Source organism: Parus major, chromosome 7 (genome assembly GCF_001522545.3).
Source record: "Parus major isolate Abel chromosome 7, Parus_major1.1, whole genome shotgun sequence".
Lineage (NCBI taxonomy): Eukaryota > Metazoa > Chordata > Aves > Passeriformes > Paridae > Parus > Parus major.
In genome coordinates this window covers 17,622,592-17,645,882 of record NC_031776.1, presented here as the reverse complement: position 1 = coordinate 17,645,882, position 23,291 = coordinate 17,622,592, and the positions used below count along the sequence as shown (strand labels likewise).

Here is a 23,291-nt window from a genome sequence, read left to right as displayed (position 1 = left end):
AATGATGAAGGCACTCAATGCAGAAGTACGTACGTACCTTATAAAGACCAAGAAAGCCTAAATCTTTTATAACAGAAAGGGCACTGACTCTGGGTCCTGTAGTAATTTCTCCTGCTACCTGCAACCGAATCTTTACAATCTCCAGAGGATTAGTGAAGATGACCTGGGAACCTCCTGCCTGCAAACCCAAGGAAAAAGAAAGTAAATTGCGTTACTAAAACATGTGGTGACATATTGACTTTTGTAAAGTGATGAGTGCCTTCACTTCTCACTGCATTGGCTGATACTCTCATGTAAAAATACATTAGAGAGATTTAACAAAGCACCTGTCTGGAAGTCAAAAGCCCCGGATCAGAAATCATGAGTATGTAAAAATAGATTTTTACATTTATAATTTTATAGCCCCCTGAGGTGAATTAATTCAGTTTGTCTCTGCTTTTCTCCCTCGACATCACTTTCTAGAAGTCATGGCTGTGTTTAAAAGTCTATCAGATATTACAGGAAATACTAAACTAAAATAATCATTACACTTGGTGCTACTAGAGCATCAAACACACATAAAGAAGACCTTATGTTTATTCAATAATAATCCATCACCAATGTGTAGACATGCTATTTGCATTTAGAAGTGATGCTGTTTAAAAGGTAAATTTGCATTTAACAGTGTAATTTTAAATTATTAGAAAAGATGTTTGGAGTTTTGTTTAGCAGCCTGTAATAGTCCTAAGTGGAAACAAAATATAAAATTTAGATAGGAAGACTAACATTTCAAAATATGATACTAGATAGAAACAGGAGTCATATCTTTGAGCTGGGCATGACAGATTTTACTTGCAGGAAATACTTTGTTGGCAGTGTTGAAGGACTGTCTTGCAAACTTCCTAGCAGTAGTGTTGTAAAGCTGCTTCTGATTCTGCACTTTAGCCAAAAGCTTTCAAAGAACTGTGTCCCAGGTTTGAGAGAGATTCAACCTGACAGTTTGGTTTCAGTTTTTAAACCTGTATAAAATGACGTGTTTAGATTTCTCCCTGGTTTGCTGTAGGTACTACCATTCACTTCTGAAGAAGTTTGTGGTTCATCACAATCCAGCTATATTTTACTAAGCTTGTTATCCTCCCCTCTTCCTAACCCACCTTTTTTCATTTAAAAATTAAACCCACTTCCTTAAAAATTGTGGCATATAACCACTTGAATACAGCCAACTTTAAAAAGCATTTCTTGCACAATATAAAAGCGCCTCTTAATTCTGATTGATTCCTCCAACCCATCAAATTTTAGTGAAGTAAACAGATGCAGAACATCTGCAGTCAAAACTTTTTACCACTTCTAAATTGCCCAAGCAATAAGCTCCTTTTGTGATGCTGGGGAGTTAGGAGGGGGGTGTGCATACAGGGGTGTGGTGAAGTAAAACCAATAGTGATACAGCACCTCCTGGACAGCCTGCATGGTGGTCTCTGCTAACTGATCTGTCTAATGAACAGTAATCCTTCATGCATACAGCACAACCTTCCTTTCTCCAGCAGCAGGCAGAATAAATTTGAGATTAGCTAGCCCTGATGCACTCTTTAGAAGCTGGCAATCTGGATTATTCTAGCCTAGAGACAAAAGTGCACTGCAACCCTTGTCAGCTCTTACTGAGAATGACCCAGGACTTCAGCAGTGTCTATGGGCTGGGGGCGAGAAGCGTCAACACCTTCACTGACCAAGCATCCCATACTTATCTGAGCACCAACAGCCTTTTATTGCAAGCCCTGTTTATTACTTCACTCAATATTGACATTTAAAATCATCATTGCAGCAACTTTACTGAAGCACCTTGACCCAAACAGCAGGAGATCAACTGCTGCTTTTGATTAATTATCTCCATTGTAGTAATTACTATCTTTAACACTTCCCACTCAAATCACCAGTCTATACAGTTAATCTTCATTTTATTCCCTCACTTCTTCACTTCTCCAAAAGCAAATCAAAGTCTATGTTTTTGTGGGTGTTTGTTGCAACCATCAGGAAGATCACAAGAACTCCCAGACCAGCCAAAGTGATTCCCATCTTCTCTGTTCCTTGGACTTACTGCACTGTGTTTACTCAGCTGACACCACTCATATGTCCAAAGGCATTCTTTAGAACTCTCTTTACTTCTCACCTTTTCCAGTTCATACACACCTATGCAGGCAAGATGAAAAGGCTGTCTTGCTAGGCAAAGTTCTCAATCTAAGTTATTCAATCTAAATAAAACTTATGAAATTTGCATCTGGCAAATTCTGTTAACCTTTTTTTTTTTTTGTTTGTATTGCATTAAGCATAAAACCAATTTCAAATGTTTAGCATTTCCCTGTATAATTTTAAAAAATAATTTTGGTAGATAAAATGTTAAGCAGCATGTTCTGGCTACATAATACAATGGACCATACAAAAAAATGCAGGTAACTTTAAATTACAACACTTAACTAGAAAGTCACTCCTTCTAGACAATTACCAGCTACCTGCCTATTAAATATGTATTATTTGTTTACATGCATATGTGAAATTCCATTTGTTATTTTTAATGTTAAAAAATTAGCACACCCTGCAGAGCAGCCAAAATAACTTTTCCTATTTGCCTAACACCTACCATAGAAATACAAATAGGGCAATTTGTAAACATTTCTATTTTCTACCCTGAATTCAATCTTCCTGCAATTAACATTTTCCTCTCCTAGGTGCACAGTTGCCTACCTTTCTGTTGAAATCAGCCATATCCCTCTTCTGATATAGAAAGCAAAAGACTCTGAACACAACACATTTTAATAACTTAGTAGCGACACTAATTAGAAATACAGTGTTACAAATTCTGTATAGTTAATACAGAATTATGTATTCCAACAGTATTAGAAGATGATTTGGTAGTCATCAGGTTATTAAGCAAAATAAAATACAAGGAAAACCCTATGCTTGTATTATTAGTAGAAAACCCATTGAAAAGCTCTTTAATTACATCAACACTATGAACACTGAGTATTTACAGTGCTGACAGACTTCTCAACAGGCAGCTGTCTCAAAAAGAGTGTAACTATCTAGATACCCAGCTAAATACTCCCTAACAGCACTGCATCCTTCTATCCAGGTCTTGACTTACGCTGTTTAACTTGGAGCTTGGCAAACTTTTCTGCCCAGCAGTGATTTCATTCACACGAAGAGGAGCGCTGCATTCAGTGGAGGGGCACAAATGTGCTAGGTCACGAGTACAGGCAGGATAAGCATTGACTTTAATACAGAACATGTTACACAAGGAAACTCCCTTTTTCACTGTGTATTTTTTAAAGAATGAATACAAGAGTGGATTTTTAGTTTGTCTGTGTTTTCTATTTAAGTAAAAGGTGGCTATCTATCTGACAAAGAAGGTGTGACGCAGAAGAGAGCGCTGCCTTGGGTAGCAGAGGAGCACTCTGCAGAAAAGGATGCAGAGGAGAATGACAAAAAGCATCTCCAAATAAAAATGAACTGGAAGCATGTAGGTTTGCAGTACAAATCTCCATGCTCCTGTGCAAATCATTAGCAATCAGCATCATTCTTTTTCCAAGTCTCTTACTTCAGCTGTCAGCTATGTATGTTAAATCCACGTGCACGCGTATGTGCACACAGAGGTATACACTGCAGTCCCTGAATTGCTTTTGGAGACGGTGCAGTAAATCTAGATTTCTCTCTCACAAATCCTCGCTTCACACATAAATTGCAACAGACACTTTAAAAAAGGTTGACAAATTTGTTTCTGAATGGAGGTTATTCATACACATCAAAAATACCAGTAATAAAAGCTTCTACTTAACCTTAATGTCATGTAAAATAACTCTACAAGGAGCAAATAAAGGAACTAAATCTGACAGCAAAGGTTATGAGAGAAAAGATGTAGTTTGAGATCCCACAGCAAATGCCCCATGACATGCCAAAGGCTGAAGGAAATACACAAGTGACCCTGCAACATGAGACCTCTTGCCCTTTCCAATTCCACCCGAGAGGCATATGGTCTAAAGGGGAGAGGCCTGCTTCAAGCCCTTCCTTCCTTCCTTTTAGAAACCACCACATCCTGGACCACAACTATGTCCCACAGAAGCAACTAAAATAAGATGTTACTTAAAAGAGTCTTGCTAAAAAACATCAAAAGAACTTGCATTTCTTTCTCTAGGCAAAGCTGACATTGTTCATGAACCTAGAGTGGGCTTATTGTCTCTTTTGTTTGTATTTTAAAGGTCCACAATAGAAATCAAGGTAAAGTAGTGAAGTTTAATTCTGCTTCTAACTATTTTTTTTTAAAGTATAATAAAAGAAGTAACATATCTTCAGGGTTTTGAAGGAAAAGCAGTCTGACAGCTATAATTCTATATTTTTGTGCTTGATAAACAAAACCATTAGCATTTTACATTATTTTTTCCAAACTAAATATTCAACACATTCCTATTTGCCTGATAAACCTATATTCATTTTGTGTGCATGTATGTATACATGCATAAATATGTATGAAAATTATTTCTTACAAGTATAACAAAAATACTTTGACTGAACCTTAGATTTAATGAAGACTTCAAAATCAGTGGTAAATTTGAACCTCTCTGTGTAGGTATATGCAAACACAAACATACATACACACAGCCCAGACTCTAATTATCAACAGATGCATTGCCTACATCTTCAAAGGTTCTCAAGACCCTTTCTGCCTGGCATCCTACATCATCTTTCTTCCTACAGCATAAAGCAAAAACATCTTTCTGATGAAACACAATTCATCCATTCAAAATACTAAGCACCATACACAGGATGGCAAGAGTCCATTTCTACCTGTGTAACTCATAGGAATTAACAGACTAAAATCACAGTATCTTTGTCTACTGTAACAGTAACCGTCAATCATTTACAAAGCATCAGATGTCTACTTCAACATTGCTTCCCAACTGAGGATGAGCAGATCCCTAGAGCACCTTGCCCCTCACGATGTACTCACATGTGTCATGCGTGTAAGCTCCTCTGGGAAGCACTGTCCATATCAGGCATGCGCTCTCTGCTTCCCAGGCCTCTGTCGGGATAGAGGAAAGCATTGCCAAAGCCTCACTCAGTCTCCCTGCAACTCAAAGCTAATGGTAGCTGAAAACTTCAAAGGCAGGAATGCAGGTTAATCACTGAATTACAATGAAATGTAATTCAATTAATTACAGTAACAGTAGGGAGAGTAATTGTTTGTCCTGAACATGTGTAAATATGGATAGTACTGTTAATGATTAACAAGCCAGCATACTTCAGGCAGGTAGGAAGATGGGATATCGGTTTCATCTGTCAGGGACAAGAGCCCTTTCACTGACAGGTATGACCTGACTGCTGTAACTGAGCTGCTCTGCAGTTTTCAAATACAGCTACAGCTTGAGAGCAGCTGGGAATATTTGGGCTCTGACAGAGCAGACCCTGCAGTTCCCAGTGACATTTACATTGCCCAGCAGCCAGCAGGTAGGTTTAAAGGAGCACAGGGCACAGGCTGCCTGCGGGAGGTCCCTGCCCTGCAGTAAGGAAGGAAAGACAACAGACAGGCAGCTGACCATATAAACAGGCTCTGCCTGGGCGGAAGCCTTTGTTAACTGCTGTGAGAATGAAGATGTTTCTTCTTACTGGGAACACGACTTTACTCCATAAGCTTACAGAAGCTGAGAATGATTGGAGCCTGAGAAGTAAGATTTTGGCCAAAGCGATTTAGTCTCTCAGTGTTAGCACTTCTGGAGGAGGGACATGCCTGTGAGTGGCCCCTTTGCTGGACAATACATAACTGCTTCCAGATACTCCAGAGCTGAGGATACTGACCAGCCCACACAGTGTCTCCAGAACCACCACTGTCTTAATGTCAGAGGTTTCACCTGATCTTATGCGTGGGTCTTAGAAGCCTGTAACACCATATATAAGCTTTGATACAACACCACCATCCAGAGAGAATTTGCCATGTCTGCTGGAACCTTTCCCAAGTTGCCTCCACTTCCTCAGAAATTCTTTTGATTGCTGTTTGAGGACTGTGGCATGCACAATGTGCTTTTGTACATCTTGCAAGAGGGAAGGCTTTTAAAAGTATGAAAGCTTTCTGCTGTAATTTCTGAAAATATGCCCTGCTCATCTTGTTCATCCACCAGCAGTTCCATACCAGAAATAACCAAAAACTGCATTACTCCTGTTAATGAGGAGATAGGTCAACACTAAACACAGGTAAGTGAGGGTCAGAAACAGTAGTAAGTCCATCTCTGAGAACTACATGTGGGCATAATGCTATTTCTTCTGATATTACAACAAGGTAAAAAAGTACATTTTTATTTTGGTCTAGATTTATAGTACACTATTAGCAAAGTATGTAAGTGTTGAACAGTAACAAAAAGCCACAGAAACCTGAGTTACCCAAATCCAAATGCTGAAAATAATTTTGGCAAATATAAAACCCAAACATTCCACATTAACCCACCATTTTGTACTAACAGATAGAGAAGGAAGAGAATAAAGGAAAAATGAAAGGTAACATCACTCAAACACAAAGCCTTTTGTGCTCTTGCAAGGAAATGGACTAAGCTTACTTGTGGCCCTTCCTTGGATATAATTGTTGGTTGTGCCCCATAATATTTTGTAGAAAACCAGAACACAATAACAACAGAAGTGTGAAGACCAACACTATTTCCAAGCAAGTCAACACAGAAAAGAGCTGTCAAAATGAGAACGAAAAGGTCTGAGGACGAAAAAAAGGAAGACTAACATCTAATTGCCTCTGCTTTAGCCAACTGACACTTTCAGACTCTTAACTTTATAGGCTTGCTAACAAAGATTCTGCTATTTAGGAAGAAGTGGAATTGCTAAAATTGAACTAAACAGCAGTAGAGTCAGAAAAAATCTTCAACTGGGACGATATCAGATGATCCAGAGGAAGCTACAAAGAAACATCCCTCAGGTTGCTGAACTGTCACCAGCACTTTTATAATTTTGTTTAAAATTCTCCCAGATTGAGTGAGATTAATATTATCTTGAAGAAGGAGATGAAAATATCAGCTCAGTCAGCTAGAAGGTGTTGTGTTTGGACAGACTACAAATCTGCTCATCTTTAAAAAAACTGAAGGCTTATCTGAAACTCAGTTTCTCCCCAGTTTTTGCATGTTCACTACAGTAAGACAGTGAATTTACTTTGAAAAAGGAGTACCTAGCAAGTGAAAAAGGCTCTGATGTAGATTGAATTTAGTATTAGATATTTTAGTACAAAATAATGTAAAATAATAAAATTCAAACTGAAAGTTTGATTTGAATTATGAATTTAAACACAACACAAACACAAATGAATTATATTCTCTGCCATTATAGATGACCTGTATTTGCTTTCTGTGTTACGGAGCTTTCTAGAAAAAGGTTAGTGTTTTGCAAGCTATACATTAGAGCTCCTTTCTCACATTTCTCAAAAAATAAACTTTATACACTGACAGGTGAAGACTCAAGCATGTACCAGGCTGCCAAATTCAATCAGGCAGAACTATAAGCAGTCTCCCTTCAGGGCTGTTTCTTTGAATTAAAAGTTTGCAGAGGTCAACAACCTTTCTGCCCCAGGTTTTGTTGTAAGCCAAGGAGGTTTTATACCAGTCTGTCAGCCTACTCAACTGGAAGTCATTAGTGTTCACTGCTACAAAAGAAACACAACTCAAGCCTTAAACATATTATAGGGTTAACAACTGTCGGGGAATCCCACAAATGAAATTAGCCAATGTGCAAAACCAAAAGAAATCTATCATCAATATCAATTCAAACCACTTATAGACTGCTAAAACGTGCACTGAATTACAGCCCTCAATTTCAACAAAAACATGGTTTGTTTTTTAACTGTATTTGGATGAGGGATGTAATTAGCGTCTGGAGCAGCATAGCTGCATTTTATACAAAGTCATTTAAACAGACAATTCACTCATACATGTTACCTGAAAGGTAAGGCTATATTGTTCATTTTATCCATATTTTCACAACAGTAAAAATTTCACATGCAGCAAGTTGAAGAGCTCTGTATTTCTTTTCCTTCTTAAAATCTTCAGCAAGAATTAGATTTTCTCAAACCATTCTAGACATCTCCATCCCTCCGCAGAAGGAAACTTAATCATGCCTGTAATCCATTCTCAAGGAGTACCTGTATCTTCCCAAACTAATGATGAATGGCAACCCAGTAGAACCTATGGAAAGGGAGAATAGGGCACCCTCTTCTTTGGACTTTGTGAAAAAAACCCACTGCTGAAACTGAAAGTTACAAACTGAGCCAAAACAAGTTGTTTAAGCACATCATTCCAAAAGTACTTAACTCAGAAGTATGCTAAGCTTTCCAAACAGAAAAAGTACTTTTTTAGTTCTTGTGACTGGGAGAAAAAAGAACACTCCTGTTCAAATTGACAAAGCACACCCATTAACTGTCATTCCAACTATTCTGGACATGACTGAGAATCAGTTTTTCCTAGGAATACAGGACAGGTACTTACACAGCCTCCAGCAAGGACCTCTGCAGGGAATGGAATGGAACCATCTCTCTTAGTAAATTTGTCTCTGACAAAGTCATTAACCTAATAAAGATACAATATATTACATACTATTTTAAGTTATTTTTCTTCCCTATTAATATATATCAAGTGTATTTGTAGCCATATATATTAGAATGCTTGTAAGTGGTCATCTTTCACACATTTTAAGAAATAAATCCTGTGCATGTTAAACAAAAGGATGCCAGGGAGGAAAAAAAAAAAAGATACGTACAGTTAGCTTAATAGCCTTTTCTGGAGCAACACCTATCAGCTGTGGTAACAAGCCTATAGAAACAAAGACATCATAAGGCAACATTACCTTCCTAATAGAGAAAATAGTATTTTATCAGTGCTGTACAGAAATGCCTTTCTGCACAGGGAATATCCTTTGAGGTGGATGGCATTTAAGTATGGGATGCTGCTAGAGCACTTGCATATTCATACCAGTATAATTTTATATTACAATTTCTGTTGAAAATTACAATGAAATGTGTGACCAGATCTACCTTTCTCAAGTCAAGCCTGATGCTGTTGCTGTACAGAAGGAAAAAAGTTTAAGGACCAAAAATATACCCTGGATATGTCTACTACATAGGAGTTTGTTTGACATTTTTAGCCCCTTAGCATCATTTTCCCATAAAGCTTGCAATCACTTTTTAAAATGAGATAGTAATTGTGACATATACATGACTGTGATAAATTATCAACTCACTTCTACTTGACTCACTAACCTGAATTTTCTAAAGACTCGATTCAACTAAGGGTATAAAGGATTTTCTCTTGTTCAGTTCAACATGGTAGCATGAACTTCTTTAAACCCTATTACTAATAAACATTTTTTATCTTACTAAAAGAAGGTATTAGTGGACAGAAACTGATTTTGGCAAGGCCCTTGCTCCTGGAAAATAGCTATCAAAATGAACTGTCACTTGAAAAATGCACATACACTTTTCTAGGAACTAATAGGTTTAAGAAAAAAATCAGCAGATGGCAGTCTTAACTTCCCAACATAACACATTATAACAGCATCTGTTATTTTTAAATCCATTTCCTCTACGGTCATTTTGACATAGGTATAGATCATGAAACTTAAAAGAAAGTTGTTTTTACTAGATATGGTCACTTCCTAATGTTATTCCATGGTTATGGAACATCATTTTGTCAAAAGTGTTTGCCAGTTAACTAACAGAAAAACCCCACAGCAAAAAAACTCTATCGATGCCACTTTCCAGTTTGTTAAGTACAGAGAATCATAGCAAAAATGTTAAATGTTCAAAATTCCCAGAAGTACTCATTCTGCAGACTTTTTATACTAGTTCCTTAAAAGGAAGCTCAGAACAAAGATGCCTTAATAGAAAATGCAGCAGCTAATATATTCAGTGTGGTGTTTTATTCCAGCATAGTACTTTCTGTGTGATTTACAGACTTACTACGCTGAGGAAAGGTAGTTATTAAACACAAAGAAAGGTTGACAGTAACAAAAAGAAACTGTGCCCTCCCAGCCTGAATTTCTAATCTACCGTGAAAAGACAATCCAATTCTGCAATGCCTATACTTAAAAAAACCAAAACCCCCAGACAAACACTGCAAGACAATGCCTCCACTCCCTTTTTTTATGTAGCTGAACTCACTGGGCACACACATTTGGTGTGCCAGAGAAGCTGGGACATTGCATGGTCTAGTGAGGGACCTGAGAAGAAACTATTAGTTCTGAAGTTGTATGCTAAGACTGAAAAGTGTCTTTCTTTTCTTGACCAAAAAATTTAAGTTTTTATTTAGAATTATAACATTCCTAGTTTGTGTTCAGTTCTATTTTTTAAACTGCAGGAAACAACTACATTGTACCATTATATTATGGGATAGATGTATTGTTATATTACAATACAATTAGGATAATCCAGCTCAGGAACATAAGAACCCAGTAACAGCTCTACAGTCAGCTCCATAAGTGTTTCTGCTGTTTAATTTAACACACTTCCAACAGACCATCTAAATCTCTGAGTACAAATCTCAGCAACATGCTGACCATTAACTGTAACAGATTCAAAACAACTACATGAATTTCTTATCCTTAATTATCTTAAAGATAATTATTAAACAGGCTATTAAAAATTTTAGCAAACTGACATTCTTTCAAACAAGAACATCTATTCCAAATGTAAAACACTGCTTTTAACTTGTCAGTGGAATCATCCTTGATTTCAAAGTGTATGAGTAAGGTTAGAAAACAAAAACAAAACAACAAGTTATTTTATATACTGCTGTGCAAAAATAGGGTAGGGGCAAGAGAAAGAAAACAGTACTGTAGAACAGCACTGAAGAATCAGTCTCATAGATGTAACTCAAGTATTTGCTTTTATGAATGACTGAGCATCAAAAAAACAACTTACCAGTAAGACATAATTTACACAGACTACAGCTATTTCATTAACTTTGCACCAACATGTTCCTTCCCTTACTTACTTGCATAGCAAAATTCTGAAAGACTACAAAACACTCTTTAGCCAAAACACACAGACTTTCACATGCAAAAACTTCTTAGATATTGTCCATAAGGGACACTGTCCAGTGTCTTCACTGCCAGAACACATCACAAAGCAGAACAAAATTCTGTAGCCATCATGTGAGTTTGCTGCAGCTAAAGAAAAAGGTGTGCTAATTAATAAATACCTTGCTGATCCTAATGAAAATTGTGGACTTCGTAAAGTTATGGCAAATTACAATTAAAAATAGAGAATCCAACTAAGTATCTATTTAGAGGACTGGCAAGCATGTACCCTGTCTTTAAGTCGCCTTACCTATGTGATTAGAACTCAGCCTAACTGATAAAAAGCTGAATTCTTAACCTGTATCTTAGAGTTTTATTCTTTTTCAAAACTACAGTTTTCTGAGTTTCATTGGTGATATTTTAAAGTAAAACAGAGCAAAATAGTTCAACAGCAGAATGCAACTTCTGTTCACCACATAATATTATAAAACAAGTCCCACTACCTGAAAAAGTATCAGGCATAAGATTTTGCATCCAGTTTACAGATACATTTCCAATTTAATGTCTTTTGTCTCTTAACAAAAAATATGTGCTGTAAAACCAATCTTTATTCCTCAGATGGTAATCTGCTCCACATGTCTGACCCCAGCTGAAAGTTGCAATCCTCGGTTTGTGAGATTACAATTATATCCTCAATGCTAATGCCCCAAAAACTAAGTCTTTAAATTACTTAAGCAGCAAGAAGCAAATCCCTAATAACAACAAAAAAGCCCAGTTTTTCCCAGCAATTGTTTATGATGAAGGGTGCACAAAGGAAGATAAATACTGAGCTCAGAAATGAAAGTAAAGTTAGACAAGATACCAAGTATTCTGATTTTCCCACAGGAAACTAGCTGTTGAGGTATTAAAATTTAAAAAAAAGGGTCACAGAAAATTACTGGCTTTATATATATATTTAAATTCACTTACCTCTGTAAAGACCAAAAAAGCCTTCAAAACGCAAAACCTTTTTAAAGCAGTCAAAGCTGTTTTTATACATCAACTCTCCTACGACTGAACCTGTGCTGCGCTGATTCTGCATACGAGTTTTCACCAGGTCGATGGGATATACTGCAGTAGCACCAACAGCTGTAAGAAAGCATCTGGGCTGTTATTTCTGCAGTGTCACTGTTGGTGTAATATATAATTATTGTGATTATTTTCTACAGCATTTATTTATACACTAAGAATATATAAGCTGGTAAGACTTCTGGTATGTTGGAGGTAAGGAAGAACAACAATGAAGGTCTAGGAAAAAAGTCTCAAGGAGAAAGGATTACAGTTACATAAAACAAGGTGTGTAGAATGAAGAACACCTATCTGAATTACCACTAAGGAAATTTTCCATAGTTTACAAAGACTGTGAAGGGATTCTGGAACCCAAGTGATAAGGAAAGAAAGGTAATAGCAAACCAAAATGGTTCCAACATTTGATTTTACACATATACAACCAAAACTTTCACCTTAGATTAGATCAAGTGGTCTGGCAAAAAAATGTTAAATGAACCAGAGCTTGGAAACAGAAAGCAGAAATATTACTCACCTCCAGCAATCGAGCCTAAAGTGAACCTGTAAGCTGACTCAGCTATCTGGAGCCAAATAGGTCTGCCTACTTCTCCAAAAGATTGCTGTGTGAGGGAAAAAGAAATTAAAAAATCTTGAAAATCTGCACAGGAAAACAAAGGCATCTGTGAACTGCTTTTACAATGGTACAGAAAGAATCTGATAAAAATTAGTAGTTTTATGTTCAGGAGGAAGAAGAAAAAATAATTACTAGATAATGTATATTGTGCCTAATGGATGAAGCACATTTTCCAAATACTCCTTTTAGAAAATACTCCTTACATATTCCTAGTTGTGCCAAACCAGTACACCAGTATAATCAAAACAATGATGCTCAAGAAAAAGAAGACAAAAACTGTAAACAACTTTGCTATTTCAATTCTGCTGCCTTTGAATTTATAAGGCATGGAACTCCCTTTTGACTCAAATAAAATTCATATTTCAAAAGGAATTCATAGAATATCTCACAGACAGGGTCTGTGAGCACAGGACATATTTTAAGATTACATATCCATTAGTGCATATCACAAGCATGAGATTTCATGTTTTCAAAACAAGCAAAATTCAATTATTTCTAAAGGCATTCTCTACAAGACTATTTCATGCTGTTGCTGGTTTACAGAGCAATGCTGACCTCAATCCTTTCAATTACATACACCATTATAAATGTGTTAAGTATTCTAAATAATACAGTTGGGACAGAAAATATCTGCAGAGACTCATAATCATGTTATGAAATGGCTATTAGAAACAAGGTGACCGATTAACAAGACATGTTCACAAACTTGCACTAAAAAGTATGTAAGATGGGCCAAATTTTTGCCCAAACATAAATAAGACAATTAGAGAAGAACTGATATTATGCAGTATAACTTTTCTGTGCTACCTAACAGGCCAAGATATTAACTGTTAAATTCCATAGTAAAGCAGGTACTAAAGTCCACTTTCCAAACACAAACCTGTTTTTCCTAGAAGTACCTTGTATTGTTAGCAGATGTGTTCCTGCCAGCACAGCTGGAATGTCCACAGACCCCAGCCTGATGCATATTAGGAAGTTTCACAAAGATTACCACGCACACACTTCTCAGCTCCCTCTCTAAGGCTACTGAGCCAAGGTATGCTCAGCTCACTGAAACGCCACAGAAGATCAGCACCTGCCTCAGCACAAACTACTCTCTTTGGGCTGGTGTTACACTGGATGTGCAAAAACCTGCCTGCATTGCATAAAGTGTTACAGGGTATATACACAACACAAGGACAAAAGCCTCTGGGGTCAAGGTAAGATCGTTACCTGTAAAAAACCATGGATTATATTTTATACTGTTTTCCCACAGAATAAAAAGGTACAGCTAAAACCACTTCCCTCCACAAGACATTCTCCTCCCCCACAATATAGCTTAACAGAGAAGAATACAGAAATTCTAGGTAGCACCAAATTACACACTGCACATGCAGAGTAGCATTAAAAAAAGCAAAAAAAAAAATATATACTGCCTTTACAAGCAATAGAAGCACTAAATCCAAAGAATATCCTCATTATTTTAAACCCGCTATGATTGCCTATTAAAAACAAATAAACAAAAAAACCACACACAAAACCACCCAAAGAATAAAACCAAAATAACCACAAAAATAAGTTATAAAATTCACATATATTTCTTTTGATTCATGTAAATAAAAGACAAATGCAATAATATACCCCAAAAAGCCTCAGAAGCAGAACTAGTTCTTCATTCCACTGACATTTTCTCCTAGTTTAGCACACCTGCTGCCTTTCAGCTGGTTTAAGATTATTCTTTTTTTTTTCAAAGCTTCACACGGTTCTCATCAAAATCCAATCATTGCATTTAGACATTAATCTTAGTGAATGCATCACTGAATGTTAAAAATCAAATTCTTTCTGAAGGAAATGTCACTTTTATATTATTAAATAAGTGTTCAGAAAGTTTTCAGTTTGCTTGTGTGTTCAGATGGATATGTAAATGAATGTAATTAATGCTATAGCTTTCAAATCATGAATATTTATAAAGAGAAAATTACTGTAGCTGTCATCCCCATAGGATATTCAGCTGCTAAGCTTTAAAAAAATCTTACACAATGAAAAAAATTGACAATAAAGTAAACATGGTTGAAAGCAGGCTAATTTTCATTTCTACCAAATCTATATAGAGTGATTTTATGTAAAAATTAAGATTTTTCTTTACAAAGGGATTTTTAAATCATATAAAACTGATTACAGAATTGGTTTCATTTCCCAGGGACAGCTGGACCGCACTGAGTTGATATGTGCTCTTCATGAACAGTTATCTTTCATTTTGTCAATGCACTTAATTCACTGTTCACTTAGGATAAGGTCTAATAAAAGACTATTCCTTATAAACTAAATAAAATGAAATTATTTTGCTTTCTGGTGTCTGGTTTTAACGCAGAATGTACAGTAAGATGAAAATATAATTCACTACTTCAAGAGTGTGAAAAGAGTATATTTTGTTTTAGTGATGAGGGAAACTTTTATCAGTAAGCTCATTTTAAAAGAATGCCAAGCTACAAAGGTAGCTCTGAAAAATGAAGTAAGCCAGTATTTTGTCCACTCAGAGAGGTGAGTATGAAAACACTGATTAAAACCAATGTGGAATGTCATTACAAAACTTCTTCCAAAATATTTACTAGCCTGGATAAACATTGTATTCACATTTCTGATGCATTATACTCCATCATTCTTGTCATCAGGAACCCACAGAAAGACTGTCACCACTATGTAGGTTTTCAACATGTATTGGATCAGATATGTCTAATTGCCTAAGGACAACCAAGGACGTGGGAGCAGTAACTTTAAGAACAGAGCAGACTAATTTGTTTGAAAGAGAACCAAATTATTAAATTCAGCTCTAATAACAGTAACTAAAACAATGTAAGTGAAACACTTGTACAATTTTTGGTCCTAAATCTTCAGCTCTTACAGTTGTAAACTCAGCCACTGAAGTAAGAAACAATGTATATATATTCAACATCCTACTACATAGCCTGGAACTCCTATGCGATACTATTCATGTGTAATGTTTATTAAAGAAACTATGATAAAAGCAAAGCTCCCAAACATAAATGTAAAGCCCTGTTGAAATAAAGAGTTGACATTCTACTACAATATTTTTCATCTTCTAATTATTTTCATCGATCCCAGTATATTTGAAATTCCCTTCTACTGTCTAGATCAGGTAGCCAGCAAGTACAGTAAAACTGAATTATCATTTTAGGTAAGCCAGTAATTTTATCACGTTTTTCAAAAAACACCACATTTATAAACTTCACATTTAATAATAATATTTTTTACTACCTGTATTGAGTTTGTGTGGCAAAGCTGGGGGTGGGGGGATACATGGGTGGCTTTATTAGAAGCTGCCAGAAGCTTCCTGCATGTCTGACTGAGCCAACACACACCGCTGGCCAAGGCCAGGTCCATCAGTGTTAGTGGCAGCACCTCTGGGATAATGTATTTAAGAAGGGGAACAAACCCTGTGCAATGGCAGCTGTTAAGAGGAGTGAGAACATATGAGAGAAACAATTCTGCTGGTACAAAGGTCAGTGAAGGAGCAGGAGCTGCAGGCACTGGAGTAGAGATTCCCCTGCAGACCCTGTAGCACCCCACACAGATGTACAGCCAAAGAGGCTGTACCTGCATGGAGGACCCATGTGAATCTACTGAAAGACTGCACCATGTGGAAGGGACACACTGGAGGAGTTTGTAAAGAACTGGGTTTCACACGAAGGGTTCACACTGGAGAATTTCATGGAAGGCTGTGTCCTGTGAAAAGCCTTTTTAGGAGTGAACAAATGTATTCATGGTAAGGAATCCAAGTATCCATATATGTTCATATCTAAACAGGCCATTCTGACATCTCGTACCTTGTCCAGACACATACAGTATCTAACAGTCTGCCCCATTTCCATCCTTACAGCAATACACATAGGATGTTCCACGTATCAGGAATCTGTTTAAAGTGCATTATTCTTATTTTTCATTTGCAAGTGCATGTTAACATTCACTCAATTTCAATTTTTTTTCCTTCTACCCACCTGCCTCTGGAGCTCTGCCAGGTTGTAAGGTAAAGCACCTTCAGCCAGTGGTGCTATTCTCTCAATATCTGCCAAAGTTAAGCGCCTTTACACAAGGCAGAGAAAAGCAAATTATGGTTAAATAAAGCATCAAACATTCAGTACAGTATTCCTGGCCACACCCCACAAAGTACATATGAGTTTAAAAAAGACATTTGTCATATCTGAATGTGGACCTAAGAAGTCTGCTACACTGCATTAAAGAATGCTTGGAAATTAAGGGAACAGGTTATTGAGAAACAAGTTCTTCATTACTAGTAATAAGGAATATAATACACAAATTAAACCATTTCTAGCTATTTCTACATAAGATATTGCATGCATTAAAGATCCATGCAAAACATTAACCGGTGCATTGTAGCCTTCTGGGAACATTGTATTTTGCTACTTCATATGTATACCTATAATACAACAATTAATAATTGTGCTTGACATACACAATTCACTTATAAAACCCATGCACACAACAAAATCAGTTTACATTGAATAAATTACTGTAACAAAATATAATGGAACACAAAACATTTTAGAAATAGGATAAAAATAAGAGATCACACAGGAAACACCAAAATCACGATTGCAAAGTGATAAAATTCATGATTATGTTACCCAGTAACACTGTATAAGTCTGTAAGTTGGTAGAGAATATCTATTTCCAGTGGTGTAATTTGTCCAAAGTGGATTGCAGAGTGTGTAAATTCCTCTGGATTTAAAAGGGAAAGAGAAATACAACATTTGTGTTATTTGTCAAATTTCCTCTTTGAATCCTTTCAAATAACTTCAATAATATAAAAATGAAGTGTATCACCAAGAAGCAAAATCCATAATGCAAAGAGAAAAGGTGAGATATTCTCTTTAGGAGAACATCTATCCTGAAATAGGCCTTCCCAACACAGACCAAATCTGACTCCACAGCTCTGACTCATGGTAAGTATTCACCAAAGACAACAAAAATCCTCAAATTAGCAAGCTTAATAAAACAACACCCACAATTTGTGATTCTTGCTTCTGAAGTTCTGCAAAACAGAACAGAACAATGGTCCATTATTCACAGCTTTACGGGCAACTGACTCATCTATTCCCATCATGTCCAGACTTCCTCCTCTCATAGCTCTGAATGACACCAATCCTCAGGTATTCATCTGGCCAAACTACACTACATGTTTATGGCATAATTGGCAAGTTGCAGTTAACAAGTCTGAGCAGTGAAAACACAGCAGCCTTTTTTCTCAATACAAATGCAAGCAAGATGTATTTATGCATCTGTACCAAAAAATATTGCTAGGCAATTTGTTAGGACAATCTGGAGGATGAGAACAGACATTTTATGCTTTCCTTTAGAGAAAAATATGCAGAGCATACAAATATAAGCTAAACAAAGAAGAAGAAAAACAACAGAAAGATCTTGGCATGCTTTTTACCACACAATAGTTTGGCTGGTCCCATCCATCCAGGTAGTAAAATTGGTGATAAAATCCGTCATAAAATGGCTACAAAAGCAATCTGCTTATGTCTGTGGCAGGACTAAAATATGGCAACCTTTCACATGCACAGGAATTTGTTACTAACTGGCATAATCTATATATAAAACCACTCAGATTTTCAAACTTAAGCCATTCCACCGCATTCCCTAGGAACTTCCTATCTCTAAGCAACAATATAACTCTTTCACGGAGCAGTAAAATCCTCAGTATTATGCTGACTTGCAGTTACTCATTCAAACAGTAAGGCAAACACAACCCTTGCTAGAATCTTCTCATAAATGAGCTAACTGAAAATACTTACTAACCTGTAAGGATGAAACCCACAGCTAAAAAAACACTTTCTCAGTGGCCATAAACTCAATTCTGACTCACCTTAACCCATGTGGCATCACAAATTACTAATGGACAGAATTAAAAGATCAATAAACTGTAGGAAAGAGATCTTACCTTTTGTGACTTCAATATCTCTTCTTGTACCTGCTATATTACTGTATATCTTCCTAACAAGATCCATGTTATTCAAAAGGGCATTAAATGCATTGAAAAAGGAGAAGCTGACCTGATGTGATACAGTTCCACCAGCTACCTTTAAAAATTAAATGAAAACAATTAAGTGCCTTAAGCACTTTTACATCTTATTACAATTACAGAAACAATCATTTGAGCAAATTATGAAAGAATTAAAGATATCTTTCTAGTCCTGTAGCTTTAAGGTATTTTAATAGAAACACAAGGGGAGAATTATTAGACAGGACACTGCTTTTGTGGTAGAGATTGAACACTAGGAAACTATTAGGAAATAATAATATAAGCAGATTATTATTCAAGTTATCTGATAGCCACATTACCGAGTAATCTTCTGAAAGAGTAATGCATGCAAATGCAAATGCCTTTAGATAAAGGCACTGATTTCTTGCATCATACATCAATGACCATTAACTTCAAAGTCTAAAGTTAGTAGATTCTCTAAATTTTATAGAAGACAGTATGCCTTATGAGTAAGGCAAGGCAAGATTTATAGGTAAGATAGTAAGATAAAAGTTATTACTTTATCTTTTATATAGATTTTATTTTTATGTAATTCTCATAGTACGTGCTTTCAGATTATAACTTGTATGTTATTACTTTACCTACAGATCTTGCCAAACTATCAGGGGTGTAACCATTCTACCTCTAGAATCTACATACTGATTTTCCAGATTCTGATCTGAAAAAGAAAAGAATGCAAGAGTATATAAAAGGAAAAAACTGTAAGTACTCTCCAGCTCTTGAGATGTCATATATTCAAATATAAAAACTGGATGCTTTTGTCCTAAATAACTTGCATTGGATTTGATGATTATAAGGGTCTTTTCCTACATGGTTCTATAATTCTGTGATACCTTCTGTACCAAGTAGTTTTCCCTGCACTAGTGGAAAGCATAGCAGACAAACTCAAACTGCTTCCAATGGCACTTTAAACATGTAAACCAGATTTCCAACCTTTTCACTACTGCAGCCAAGGAATGCTGCTATGTTTCACCCTGCCCACTCTATTATGAAGCTGATAATCTCTAGCACCAAGGCAGTGAGTGATAAACAGGTAGAAGAAAAGTGGGAGAGTAGCAGTGCCATATTCAAACATCACAGCTGTTGAACACTGAATTCAAGGCACTTTTTGTTAACACTTACTGAAACTAAATTTTCTTCCACAAATGGAGTTAGCATATGGGAGCGAATGGTAACCATAATCTCATTGAAGTCCAGCCCAGTTATCAGACCACTTTTATTTTTGTCCTTCAATGCAAAGGCTTGTCTTGCATGTTCTGACTGCAGCTCCTAGAATGAATATTCAGAGACAGAAGATTAGAAGCAAATTCTGTAACCCACCGTTCACACAACTTTCACTAATTTCATATTCCTATGCTCCGACAGGTCTGTGCATATAGACAATAGCATAACTACAGTTTAAACTTCAAGGCCAGTTCAACTAAAATAAGAAGTCTGCATACTGATTTTATCCACAGACTCATTCCTATGTCAAAGAAAAGCCTCAATTTAACTGTAAGGAAATATGCATTTTCACTAAATGATTTAAGAAATCATTAAGAACTTCACATACCCATGTCCTGCCTGCTATCTATTCCTTAATTAAATACTTACATGCTAGAAAAGCTTTTGATACTGATCTTGAAGACACAAAGTGAGCTGATCTCTTACATATCCAAGATGAAATATGACTGGGCTATTATATACTAACTCATTGGAATGTACTTGAAAACAAACAGGAGGGCTGAAAATTATATAATATGGATTTAGATTGCCCCAAAGAGCTATGTCCCATAATGTCACAAATGGTCACTCATTTCAGGCAATTTAAAACTCCTATATGAACTGTAAAAACCTTCATATAAAGATCCCTGTGGTTACCTAAACTCATGATAATACTGTTAGTTGTAAATTCTATGTCCAGAAAAAGTTGTTTCCTTCTATTCAAGCAAACAATAAAGCCCATTCAGCTGTCATTCAGACCTCTAGAAGCCACTAAAAAAATAACCATGTTCTGACAGACAGTAAGAAGAGGGCAAACCATCTAGCTTATATCACCTTTACAGTAATTTCTCAACTCTCATAACCTCATGAATGTTTTCTAAATCAGGGTACAGCAAACCCGTTCTGACTCAATTATCAAACCCCAAAAGATGGTGTTAGACCAAAAGAGAAAAACAGTCTTGTATAAAAGGAGGGATAAAAGTATTCAAATTGTGTACTGAAATTACTGCAACCCATAATAGCCTTCCCTACTAAGGGGTTTTATTATACAATGACAGTAAGAGGCTACTGTATCTTACATGGCAATATCTTGGAAAAACAAACAAAACCAGACATTTATCACTCTGCTCTGAGTTCCCAACAAACCATTTTGGAAGCAGGTGCAGAAGAGGGCCATAAAAATGATAGAGGACTGGAGCACCTCCACTATGAGAAAAGGCTCAGAGCTGGGGCTGTTAGGCCTGGAGAGGAAAAGTCTCCTGGGAGACCTTACTGCAGTCTTTCAATATTGATGGGGGGCTTATCAGAAAGATGGTGACAGACTTTTTAGTAGGGCCTGCTATGATAGGACAAGGGGTAATGATTTTAAACTAAATAAGGGTGGTAAAGTACTGGAACAGGTTGCCCAGAGAGCTGGCAGATGTTTTATCCCTAGAAACACTCAAGGTCAGGTTGAACAGAGCTCTGAGCAACCTGATCTAGTTGAAGACAACCCTGCAGATTGCAGGGGGATTGGACTAGATGACCTTTAAAGGTGCCTTACAACCCAAAATATTCTGTGATGCAATGAAGTATTTTTATCTTGGACAATATTTACAGATTATGTCAACGCACATCTCTCACTCCTTACTTTTAAGACAATACATACTAAACTTTTCTTGCATCAAAGACAGCTCTAGAAGTGCATAACCTATTTTTCTTCACATCTACTAGATGGGCAATTATATTACAAGGTGGTCATTGTATGTCAATTTATGGAATTCAGTGCAATACCAACAACTCCTTGAACTTCTTTTCCATTAATTACAATGTAAATTTCTCCTACTTTTCTCTTTCTTCATCCTTTATAGATGACATTTTCCTTTCCTTCCTTCTAGTATAATGTTCAATTAATAATGTTTTAACTATAATCTTTTGGCTTAGCACTAAGTGCAGTTCAACAAGTTAAACTCTTTAAGGCCTGATCCCTAAAGAGTAGTTCAGCAACATCACAGGAAATCAGATTTACCTCCTGCAAGCTGGCTGCATTTAAGACCAAATTCCCAGTATGTGTGTGGTAGCATGCATGCCAGTGAGAAAAAAAAAAAGTGATCTGTATTAGAATGTTTATAAAACTAAAGAAATGTTACAGAAACTAAAACCTCTGTAGGGAAGTTTTTATGGTCAATAATTGGCTATAATAAGGACATTAACTTTCTCTGGTAGAGTTTAGTTTTGCCACTGAATTCCTATGACAGAAAAAGCAGACCCTCAACACAATCAGTAAAATGGTTAACTTCATAAACAGCATGTTTTAGCACTTTCTTTTAAAGGATGGTATTCAAGTTACAGCACAATGAGGACACACTGCTCACAAAACTAGTATGGAGAAATAACAATTCATCATTAGCTGTCAGGATTAGTATCAGATAAGGATTATCACTACCAGAATAAGCTCAAAATTTCTAATGGTGTTAGTGTATTATTAAAAGTTAAATGAATTTCAGTTCCAACTTTGGAACAAGGTTAATAACTGACCTGAAGAAACTGAGTGAACTCTGAATAGTTAAGATGCTTCTTCCTGTTATGCCCAAAATGCAGTCGAATAAACTCACAGTCCCAGTTGAATGGTATTTGAAGATGAATAAGAGTTTGCTCAAATATTTCTTTGACATTTGCTTTAGGGAGGGAAAAACAACAGGTGAGCCTTGGGATACAGCAAATCTATAAACAATCCAGGAGGAATACAAAAAAATATTATTTCAGCAGCTGTTTAAGAAGCATTTTAGCTTGTTAAGAATAATTGCTAACCAAACCTTAACAGACCTGTAAAAGAACACATTTGAGACACAAATGATACTTTCTGTATTACTGCATAAAACCATGGAGTGAGTGTTTTATTTAGTTTTAATTAAGAAGCAATTTCCCTCATACATGACAAATAAAAGCTATTTTGCATTCTGATATAAAAATCAATAGTGGTTCTCTGTCTCTGCCAGGAGTCAAATTAAGCCCTTTATCAAGAGTACAAATACCTGCACTACAATCTCAGGCAATATTTGTCATACTAAGTATGGTTTGATTGAAACTTGATTATTACAATCACACTGTCTGAATATGGCTATTGAAGATAGGTATAAGAAATGACATCTAAAACATATCATTAACTCAGCAGAAAGCACGTTATTAGATGCTTTTGATAAGGCCTTAGCACAAAAATCAAATCCTATAAAACATAATTGGTAGTCTCAGTTATTAAAATGTTGTAAGATAAGTGAAGATAGAGATGTCCTCCTTCAAATGAAGTAAAGAAAAAACCTGCCATTTCAGATTATGAAA

General features: G+C 36.2%; 1 protein-coding gene across 2 annotated transcripts in view; it reads right to left on the bottom strand.

The window, feature by feature from the left end:
• SLC25A12 (solute carrier family 25 member 12) overlaps nt 1–23,291 on the bottom strand; it is a 45,867-nt gene that overhangs the window by 4,994 nt on the left and 17,582 nt on the right. For both annotated transcript variants that reach the window (XR_001522744.3, XM_015634439.3), the window contains exons 5-14: nt 22,491–22,630; nt 19,893–20,039; nt 18,669–18,807; nt 17,347–17,440; nt 16,699–16,783; nt 12,605–12,689; nt 11,992–12,150; nt 8,767–8,819; nt 8,496–8,576; nt 38–178 (exon numbers count right to left, since the gene is read on the bottom strand). Coding sequence is in view for 1 of the 2 variants with exons in the window: in XM_015634439.3 (XP_015489925.1) it covers nt 38–178; nt 8,496–8,576; nt 8,767–8,819; nt 11,992–12,150; nt 12,605–12,689; nt 16,699–16,783; nt 17,347–17,440; nt 18,669–18,807; nt 19,893–20,039; nt 22,491–22,630 (1,124 nt within the window). In the remaining variant the exon portion in view is untranslated. The remainder of the gene's footprint in view (nt 1–37; nt 179–8,495; nt 8,577–8,766; nt 8,820–11,991; nt 12,151–12,604; nt 12,690–16,698; nt 16,784–17,346; nt 17,441–18,668; nt 18,808–19,892; nt 20,040–22,490; nt 22,631–23,291) is intronic.